The 9,573-nt window shown below is 65.3% G+C and overlaps 5 protein-coding genes across 5 annotated transcripts in view; 2 read left to right on the plus strand and 3 right to left on the minus strand.

Moving 5' to 3' along the window:
* F751_2179 (Amino acid permease 2) overlaps positions 1-1,253 on the plus strand; it is a gene marked incomplete at both ends in the record, with an annotated part of 3,750 nt that extends 2,497 nt beyond the window's left edge. Inside the window, 3 exons of the mRNA XM_011401228.1 lie at positions 78-633; positions 934-1,061; positions 1,237-1,253. Coding sequence (XP_011399530.1) covers positions 78-633; positions 934-1,061; positions 1,237-1,253 — 701 coding nt within the window. The remainder of the gene's footprint in view (positions 1-77; positions 634-933; positions 1,062-1,236) is intronic.
* Positions 1,254-1,906: 653 nt separating this feature from the next.
* Positions 1,907-2,804, minus strand: F751_2180 (hypothetical protein; the record flags this gene model as incomplete). Its single annotated transcript, XM_011401229.1, has 2 exons — positions 1,907-2,404; positions 2,622-2,804. The coding sequence occupies 2 exons, from the start codon at positions 2,802-2,804 to the stop codon at positions 1,907-1,909; spliced, it is 681 nt and encodes a 226-aa protein (XP_011399531.1).
* Positions 2,805-3,783: 979 nt separating this feature from the next.
* Positions 3,784-6,651, minus strand: F751_2181 (Cryptochrome-1; the record flags this gene model as incomplete). Its single annotated transcript, XM_011401230.1, has 6 exons — positions 3,784-3,925; positions 4,172-4,379; positions 4,664-5,054; positions 5,355-5,610; positions 5,815-6,203; positions 6,463-6,651. 6 exons carry the CDS (start codon positions 6,649-6,651, stop codon positions 3,784-3,786), a joined length of 1,575 nt encoding a protein of 524 aa, XP_011399532.1.
* A 497-nt stretch (positions 6,652-7,148) lies between these two features.
* Positions 7,149-7,758, plus strand: F751_2182 (putative prefoldin subunit 4; the record flags this gene model as incomplete). The annotated part of the gene is made up of 3 exons (XM_011401231.1): positions 7,149-7,244; positions 7,351-7,480; positions 7,631-7,758. 3 exons carry the CDS (start codon positions 7,149-7,151, stop codon positions 7,756-7,758), a joined length of 354 nt encoding a protein of 117 aa, XP_011399533.1.
* A 291-nt stretch (positions 7,759-8,049) lies between these two features.
* Positions 8,050-9,573, minus strand: part of F751_2183 (Aspartate aminotransferase) — a gene marked incomplete at both ends in the record, with an annotated part of 2,705 nt that continues 1,181 nt past the window's right edge. Inside the window, 3 exons of the mRNA XM_011401232.1 lie at positions 8,050-8,483; positions 8,657-8,982; positions 9,212-9,469. Coding sequence (XP_011399534.1) covers positions 8,050-8,483; positions 8,657-8,982; positions 9,212-9,469 — 1,018 coding nt within the window. The remainder of the gene's footprint in view (positions 8,484-8,656; positions 8,983-9,211; positions 9,470-9,573) is intronic.

A 9,573-nucleotide genomic window follows, 5' to 3' on the forward strand; every position in this document is an offset into this window, starting at 1 on the left:
CCCCCTCCCCGCCAACGCCCCCAGCCCCCCCCCTTCGAAGTACTCACCTCGCCCTTCTCCCCTCCTTCCCCACACAGGCATCCTGCTGCACATGGTGTCAGCCTTCCAGGTCTACTCGCAGCCCATGTTTGACACCATCGAGTCCCACATCAAGGCCTGGAGCCTGCGGCGCAGGCGCACCCTGCACGACGCCGAGGACGCGCCCCCCGCCGGCGAGGCGGCGCAGGCGGCGCAGGCCAAGCCTGCCCAAGGGGGCCCCAGCCCGGGGGAGGACGGCGGCGCCGCTGGCCCCGGGGCCGGCGCCCCAGCCGGGCCGCCCACCGCCCTCCGCCGCGTGTCGGCCGCCGCGGGCGAGAGGCTGCACCGCATCTCCGCCTCGACCGGGGAGCGACTGCACCGCCTGTCCGCCACCGCCTCCATGTACCGCGTGTCCACCGGCTTCGCCAACCAGGAGGTGCCCAGCAACGCCGACCACGACTACCTGCCCCTCTGGCAGCGCATCGCTATCCGCTCGGCCTATGTCTTCTTCACCACCCTCGTCGCCTGCATCATGCCCTTCTTCAGCGACATGGCAGGCCTGGTGGGCGCCATCACCTTCTTCCCCCTCTCCGTATTCTACCCCATCCGCTGCTGGTGCGTGCACCGATCGGGGAGGGATGGGAGGGGTGGGGGCAGAACACCCTCGGTGGTGCCAGCCGGGCCCAGGAGTCTCGCGCATGGCCATCGCAGACTTGCAGCGACCCCACGCAGCCACCCCCCCCCCCCCTCGCAACGGAGGGCAGTGCCAATGAGCACTCCCTGCCGGATTCACACCGTGGGCAGCAGCCATTCTGGCGCAGAGTGACCTGGCCCTGGCCACCGAGGGCTGGTCCAGAAAGCTGCCTCAACCCCTACACCCACCTCCTCACCTCTCTTCTCCCCTCATCCCTACAGGCGCATCGTGTTCAAACCCCAAGGCGCCTTCAACCACATGCTGTACGCCATCGAGATATCCATGGTTCTGGTCAGTGCCGCCGCCACCATCGCCTCAGCGCGCAACATCATCAACAACTGGTCCACATGTGAGGCGCAGGCGCGGGTGATGGGAGGTGGAATGGGAAGGCAGGGGGGTTCCCATCTGTGCGCACTGCATCTTGCAGCGGCAGCGAGGCTGTTCATGGCAAGCTGCCGGCCTCAAGCGCTCCATTGCAGGCCAGCCACCTGACTCCACCCCTGGCAAAACCCTCCCTCCCGCAGACAAAATTTTTGGGTAGGGGGCACTCTCAAGAGGGGGTGCAGAATCTGCGACGAGGATGCCCTCCCTCTCTTCTCTACGGCTACCTGCATGGCAATCGTGCTTGCTTCGTGTGCCCAACCACCCCCATTTTTTGCCCCCCGTGCCACCCTGCTCCCTGCAATTCCTCTCCGCCCCCAAAAGATGAGGCTGGTCCTTGCCCCTGCCTTCCCTGAATCCTGCGCCGAACTGCCTAGGGTCCCCTCGTGATGCCTCCCACGACTCGATACATCTGGGTGCGTCCAACACTGCTCCTTCAGAACCACTGCTTGTCACATTGCCACCAACCTCACTGCTGGCACTAGACACTCGCGCAGCCTCCGGGCCGCCTCGCGGCCTGCCAGCCTGCATCGAGCACCCTCTCACGCCCCTTGTGCAATGCTGTGTTGGAGACATTCACACTCGAGCTCAAGCGGGAAGCAAGTGGAAAAACTGGGTACACAGAGGGGGGAAAACCATCGGGGCAAAGAGGGACAAGGTACAGTCCGACCTGTGCCGGGCACAGAGCATGTATCGAGCGTGCCAGGGGGCTGTACAAGTGCTGCTGGTACGAGCAGGAGAGTCTTATGAAGGGGGAACGTGGGATAAAAATCCTAGGGTATGCCTGAGCAGGTGACCATCTGTGGGCATGCCTCACGACCGAGCCAGCCAGCTCTTGACGAACTGGCCCTCCAGGCCCTCGCCCTGGCAGATGCGGGTCAGGGAGTAGTGCGTGCAGGAGCAGTCGGTGGCTGGCTCCACGTTGCGCACCGTCTTGAGCAGGTAGCAGCCCTCTGCGCCCGTGTGCGCGCGCGACTGCACCACCAGGCCCCAGAAGTTGACCTCCTGCGCCTGGCCAACGCGTGCGGCCTTGCCATGGGGGCGGTGGTGGTGTCGGGACCAGAACCCGGGGCCCGCGCCACGGTCGTCCCAGGGCGCGTCCTCCTCGCAGCAGTCGCCGACGCGTCCGCGCATGACGGCGTGGGCGATGCCGGAGCGCACCAGTGCGCGGCAGGCCTGTTTCACCTCCGTCACCGTGTCCGAGGACGGCGAGGCCTGGCCGCCCACATCCGCGGCGGAGTCCACGCGCTTGCAGAGCATGACCACATCGGGGTCCTCCCCGCTCAGGCACTCCGCGATGCTGCGCCACAACTGAAGGATGAGGGGGACAGGGGAGCGTTTTCACGTCACGATTGGGTGGATGCAGTGCAGGTCATCATGAACGTTGCCGTCTGGCGCCTGTTGCGGCGCCAAGGCGAAAAATGACACAGGAAGACTGTGGCGAAACCATGATATTTTCCTGGGCCTCCATCGGTGATCCTGCCCATATGCTTCAAAGCCCGTCCCCGTGATCCCCATCCTCCAGTACCTGGGGGGCGCTGACCACGTCGTCCTCTACTTTAAAGGAAGAGAAGTGGGGGGCCTTGCCGGAGCAGGGTCCGTGCAGCTGGACGAGCTCCATGAAGGGCAGGCCCTCGCTCACGTGCTTGGCCACATCCCGTACCGCATCCTGGAACCATCGGGTCCCCAGAAGGGGATGGGTGGACGGCATGGACTGCTGCGCCACATGAGCGGGAGGGAGGGCTCTGCACGCCATGGCGTGGCACCGCGAGGGGCTGCATGGGAGGGGAGGGGGCCCTGTTCACGACCTGGGACCAGACATCCGACTGCCCACCACCCCGGAGCCGGGACGATGGCAACAAGGCACAGGACATGCGGCCACGTCCAGCTGCCAATGACATTCGCAGCCGGATGGTACTGGGATTCGTCTACTCACCGGCTCAGGCTAGGTACAGTCGGTCGTCGTGCCTGTGCAGGAGCCGCGCTGGAGGTCGACGCCCGGAAGAACGCGTCCCGGTGCATGCAGCCTGAGCTGTGACCTCCGTCCATGCCCGCATTCCGGCAGGAGGGACTCGCGAGTTGGACTTCCGGTCGCATAGCTCGTGATAGAGCCATTCTGGCTACAAGCGCAGAGCAGTAGCGCTAACGACAGAGTCCGCAACGGGCCCCGTGACTGTCGCTCTAAGGGTCCCCACTGCCTTCGAATGAGTCGTTGACTGGACATCCATCGATGTTTAGGGTCCACTGGAAGATGACTGCAATTCAAGGATTGGGCGTTGCGCGACTTTTGTCTGGCGTGAGTTTTGCGTGCGAGAGGCGTACGCCAATGACGAATCAGTGGCCAGTGCATGTCGGGGACCAGCACCTCGACATGACCAGTCGACCAGCCCCGCTTGATCATGAAAGACGGTATAAGGTTGCAAAATTCACAGCGTTGGCGCCCGCATGCCAGATTTGTGGCACATTGTGCTAAAGCGCCCAGTGCGCGGAACCGGCGGCAGTATTGCCGGAGGGATGTGTGAAGGTGGGAGCACGGCCATGCTCCAAAGTCAAAACCCTGTCAAAGCATACAACAAGTCTCAAGAAAGCCGTAGAGCATTCAGAAGGGAAGTCTATAGGGGTGTCTGAGACCCCTCCCTGGTAAAATGGAGAGGTGACTGTATCTGTACCTAATGAAGAGTATGTGTGGGCTACTGGGTGCCATCCGAAAGCTGGCAACCAGCGGTGGCGGCGCCCAGCTCCGTTGCAACACCATCTGAGGAGTCGACTGTCACTGAGAAACTGGCCTGGTTGTCTAGGCTGTTCATGACGGTCCCTATGGAGTGCTGGGCCCTGGACGGAAGAAGGCAGTGCGTGCTTGAGGAATGGTTGTGGCCCATGGGCTTTGGGACCTCCCTGACAAACTCAGAGAGAGCACCACATGCATGGGCACACGAGCCACGCCCTACCCAAAAGCATTGTGTCGCGGGTGTCACCCACAGCACCATGGCACAGGACTGTTGCACCAACCACATCACGCTCGTCTCTTGATCACCGCGCACCTACCACCCGCCCCACCACACCAAACAGACTGCTCACCCGGCAAAAGCGGGGAGGGCCGAGCAGGTGGTGAGGTCTGGGCGCCGCGTGGACGGGCGGAAGGGCCCCTGGCTGGGCCGCCGCCCGCCCTCCGCCGCCGCCTCCTCCGCCGCGGCCTCGTCCATGGCCTTGGCGGCCGCATCCAGCGTGCTGCGCATGCTGGGCATGTCCAGCACTGGGAAGGGGTAGTCCTCCCCCAGCTGGATGCCTGACGATGGGGGAGCAGGGAGGGGCAGGGGTCATGTGTGGGGCTTGAGTTTCTCGCGATGTGGAAGGGCATCACACCCAGGTGCGAGGGGTCAGAGACGGTCCCTGCCACAAGCCCACGCAGCTTTGTCCTGCACCTGCGACCCCCCACTCCAATCCATGCCCACCTCCCATCCCCAATCCCACCCTCCCTCCTTGAATGTCAAGGGTCCTCCCCCCCCCCTCGTCAGTGCTAGTGGCTCAGAGGACCCGCCCCCCCCCCTTTCCCCCTCTCTCATCGCCCACCTGCGGCCGCCAGCAGGTCTGGGGACGCGGTCCAGGGCGAGTGGATGTGGGAGTTGGGCAGGCGTGCCAGGGTGGGTATCCAGCGCCGGACGTGGGCGCCGCCGGGGTCGTACCGCGCGGCCTCCTCTGCCAGGTCCACCATGTGGGACAGGGCATGGCCATCGCGCAGGCAGCCGGCGCAGTACTGCCAGCCCAGGCTGTCGGACTCCAGGTCGGCGTCGATGAGGGTGTCCCAAAAGTGCTTCAGGCCCCACTGCCAGGGCAGCAACAGGTTCTTCACTAGGAAGGAGGCGCAGACCACGCGGCCGCGGTGGTGGATCCAGCCCGTGGACCAGAGCTGGCGCATGCTGGCGTCCACCACGGGGTACCCCGTCTGGCCCCGCTTCCAGGCCTGCATAGAGTGGGTTTGTTTTTTTTGGGGGGGGTAGGGGGTTGCAATGGAGGAAAGGGAACTGCGACGAGATGGAAGCTGCAGGGCAGTGCAAGAGTGACGGGGTACGAGCGCCAGGGGACAAGCACGGCACCGCCGAACGTCATATCCCCCTGAGAAACAGGCAAGCTCTCACTCCTTCTGTGCGCTTTGGCACTTTGTAAAAAAATGAAGACTGCTCGACCTGTCCCTCTCCCCACTCACACCCCTCCAGCCTGCTCCCCCCCCCCCCCTCCCTTCCTCCACCTTGAACAGCTCCACGTCGTAGTGCCAGGGCATGGCCTGCAGATGCCCCAGCATGGGCTGGTCCAGAGTGAAGGGGTAGTGGAAGGCGAGGTACCGCCCATACTCGCGGAAGGCCAGCTGGCGCAGGAAGGCATGCAGCGAGTCCGGCGCGCGCCGCGCCTCGCCTGCGCCCACCGCCGCCGCGAACACCTGGCGCGCGCTGACCTCGCCGTAGTGCAGGTGGGGGGAGAGGTGGGAGGTGGAGGGCCGGTCGCCCTTGGCGCGGTCCACGCTGAAGCCGGGCAGGCCTGTGGCCGCAAACCCGGCCAGCGCGCGCGCGGCGCCGGCCTCCCCCGGCGCCCAGTGCTGCGCCAGGTGGTCCCCCAGCTGGCCGGTCGCCGCATCGCCGTGCACGTTGAGGTCGGACGGCGCCAGGCCGGCGGGCGCGGGCGGCGCGCGCGGCAGGCGGCGCGGGCGGGGCAGGGGCGGCAGGTACAGGCAGCGGCGGTGCGCCTCCCAGAAGCTGGCAAAGTCGGAGAAGGGCCGGCCGTCGGCGCGCAGCACCTCCCAGGGCTGGCACAGGAGGTCAGCGGGGAGCGGGTGGCAGGCCACGCCCAGGGCGGCCAGCGCGGCGCGTGCCTCGGCGTCCCGACACATGGACACGGGGTCGTAGAGGTGGTTGAAGGCCACGGCGCGGGCCCCGGTGTCGCGACACAGCTCACACAGCGCGGCGCCGGAGTCGGAGGCGCGGAGGAGGAGCAGGCGGGAGCCCAGCGCGGCCAGGTCGGCGGCCAGTGTTGCCAGGCTGGCGGCCAGCCACCAGCGTGAGGAGGTGCCCGGCTGAAACTGGCCCTCCTCCTCGGGGGACCATATGTACACCGGGAGCTACAGGAGGGTAGGGGGGAGGGAGCGAGGGGTGGGCGGATGGATATTGGTGAGGGTGGCTACAGCGTGCAGCCCGATGGAGGGCCCCCTGCGCCAGGCAGCTTCCCCGTGGAGGACAGGCCCAGGAGGGGGCCTTTTGACCAGGGCGTAACGGGGCGCAGGCTCCGCGGAGCAGTGCAATCGACCGGGCAACAATATCCCGCCTGGGTGCGCCAAGTGCGAGGCAGGGCCCGGCGTGCCGGGTCCCGCGCCCACGCACCACTCTCTTGGCCATGCGGGCCGTGGCTGCGAGGGCAGGATTGTCCGCCAGGCGCAGGTCCCGACGGAACCACATGATGGCCAGGTCGAGTAGCTCATGCTCAACAGGCGAAACCCTGGCTGCATCTGCTGCCGCATTGCCATCCTTGTCGGGCGCCCGGCGTTTGCCGGGGGAGCACTTCTCCACCATAGCCACCGAGTCCCGCCCTGACCAGGGCGGGTGGTCGAGCAGGGGCGGTGCGAGAAGGCTCTCGAAACTCAGTCCGTCATTATTTTTGGTTGCATGGCAGAAAGCCGCCCCAGAACAACGAGAAGCTGTTTTGGCCGGATTTCGGAGTCGGATGTGGTCGCGAGAGGGGTGCCAATCCGGGTGCACTTGAGCCACGAATCAGACCAGCTGGAAAGGATGGAAGTCTTCTCCGCCTTGACTTTTGACGGTGCCCGGTACCAAGGCATTGCGTTCATTGAAAGATTGAGTACATCCTTTGGGTCCACTGTTACACTCACAATACTTCATACTCCTTTGTGGCCGCGGATCATCGCTTTGTGAGATCAACCTCCATAGTTCTGCAGTCCCTGCAGACGGAGGAGTTTGTACAATCTCCACGCCACGGCTCGCACGCCTAAATTGGCAGGGAAACACAGAATTAATACATCCAGTATAGATTCTTTCTACCTCGGCGCTCCATGGATGTTACATTAGCGGACCAGGAGAACATCAACCACTTCAGCCGACTGAACACCAAGGTCCACGAGATCAATGCGAAGCTCAAAGCTCTGAAGGTAGGCACTCTTGTTTGGTTCAACCATGGGTAGCGAACCGGTTCTGGCAGGTACCCCGACCTTGCCAGACACGGTCGGTCCACCCGGCACCAATACCCCCCACCAGGCTGCAGCGGAGGACATCGAGGAAGCGGAGAACGAGCTGATGCTGGCCGAGGACGAGGAAGTGCCTTACCTTGTGGGGGAATGCTTCTTTCATCTCGAGAAAGAGGTCGCAGAGGCCCGGCTGCAAGAGGGTGGGTCTCGAGGGGCAAAGTGGTGGAGGGGTGGAGGTGGGGCGGGGAGCTGCTGGCTCCGGCTCTCGGCACGATCGCCCGGGTGGTGCGAGAAGGGGTCATATCTAGACACTGGGTAAGCAAGCACACTTTCATCCCCTCCCCGCCCAGCTGCCAACGAGGGCACGAGCCAGTGTGCCGCCTTGTCCAATGAGAGGGCCTCGCTGCTGAAGCAAATGGCAGCGCTGAAGAAGACCCTGTATGCCAAATTCGGCAATGCCATCAACCTGGAAGAGTGAGATGCCATGGAGGGCAGGCAGGCAAGCCTATTTGAGATGTCCTTATCGAGTGCAGCTGGTGCCTTCCTGGAGTGCACAGCTCGTTTGCCTGGTTCTCCAATGGCATTTTGTGAGGCACTGTCGTGTAGCCTCCCTCCTTGCACACTGCACGAGCGCATTCGCGCGGCGGCAGGTCCAACTCGCTTGGCGCGCAAGGATCTGTGAAGCCTTACTTGCCGGTCATCAACCCACGCTGGAGCACAGCGTCCTTGCACTTTCTCACACGTCTGACGATGCCATCTTAGACACTGTTCATTCCGACACCACGGCATACTCGCCGTAGTGGCGTTCCAGGTACCTGTCGAACGCCGCCAAGCCCTCCGGGAAGTTGGCCCTGCCAAAACCCAGGCGGAGGCGCTGGGCGTGCTGCGGCGCCTCGTACACCGACCCCGGCATGATCAGCGCCCCCTCCTCCTCCAGCAGCCCGTCGGCCAGCGCGTCCACCGACAACCCCGGCACCAGGACCTTGGGGAAGGCGATGGTCCCGCCGCGCGTGGCGTACACCCCGAGCAGGCGCGCCCAGCGCTCGCCGAAGCGGCACAGCGCGGCCGCGTTGGTACGCAGGATGCCCAGCTGACGGTGCATGAGCAGGTCCCAGCGCCGGAGCGCCGCGAGCGCCAGGATCTCGGAGGGCGCGCTGGAGCAGATGGTGGTGAAGTCCTTGACCTCCAGCGCACGCTTGATCACTGGACGGGGGGTGCGGGGGTGGAGGATGCGAGGGTGTGCGTGCACGGCGCCTGTTTGAGTCCTGGACGGGAGAGGGGAAGGCTCTGCTTCCCAGCCCTGGCGACGGCAGGTCTGCAGGTCCAGACCGTACCCGGCCCAAGTCCCCTCCCACACCACCAAGATAGCGCCTCACCCTCCGGGTCCCGGCAGGCCAGCCAGCCGATGCGCAGGCCCGGCAGGCCCACCGACTTGCTGAGCCCGCCCAGGCTGATGCCGCGCTCGTAAGCGTCGGCGGCGGGGACCAGGCGGTCCGCCGCCTCCGCCTCCAGCCCCCGATACATCTCGTCGGCGAAGAGGTAGGCGCCGACGCCGCTCGCGGCGGCCACCACCCGTGCCCACTCCTCGTGGCTCGGCAGGAAGCCGGTGGGGTTGTGCGGGAAGTTGACGGTGATCATGCGCGTGGCGGGGCGGACCAGGGTGAGCAGGGAGGCGGGGTCAAACACGGGGACACCCTCCGCCCTGCAAGCGTAGAGGAGGCGAGGGGCGGGCAGGGGTGGAGGGAGGGGTGCGGCATCTGCGCATGGCAGGCCTGGGACAGGGTTGGCAGGCATGGGGCAAGTTATCGAGCAGGGCAAGCGCCCAACTTTCGGAGCAGCAGGCACGGATTGGGCTCCCGCACCAGGACCCCAAACGCCAAAGGCCCCACCCGCCCAAGATCCTTTCAGCCGCGCCCTTCCCTCATACGCACGTCTCCTGCGCCTCCCAGTGGGTGACCTCGCAGCCGATGCTCAGCGCCGTCTCGTACAGAGACTGGTACCCGGGGAAGGTGCAGATGACGTGGTCCCCGGGCCTGAGCAGGGCCCGCATGGCGACGTACATGGCATCGCCAGGGGCGTCCAGGAGCATGTCGTCCTTTCCCGTCTTGGTGAAGTGGCGGGCGGCGATCTCCTCCCGCAGCACCTCCAGGCCCTGGGTGGTGGTGTAGCCCAGCCCCAGGTCATTCCACCTGCCGCAAGGTGTCGTGGAGGGAGGCTTCAGGGTGTCAGACTCCTGATCTTACCATGGTCATTCAGCGGGGAACAGCCCTCAACCCACAACGGGCGCCCCCCC

Source organism: Auxenochlorella protothecoides (assembly GCF_000733215.1).
Source record: "Auxenochlorella protothecoides strain 0710 unplaced genomic scaffold scaffold2, whole genome shotgun sequence".
Classification (NCBI taxonomy): Eukaryota; Viridiplantae; Chlorophyta; class Trebouxiophyceae; order Chlorellales; family Chlorellaceae; genus Auxenochlorella; species Auxenochlorella protothecoides.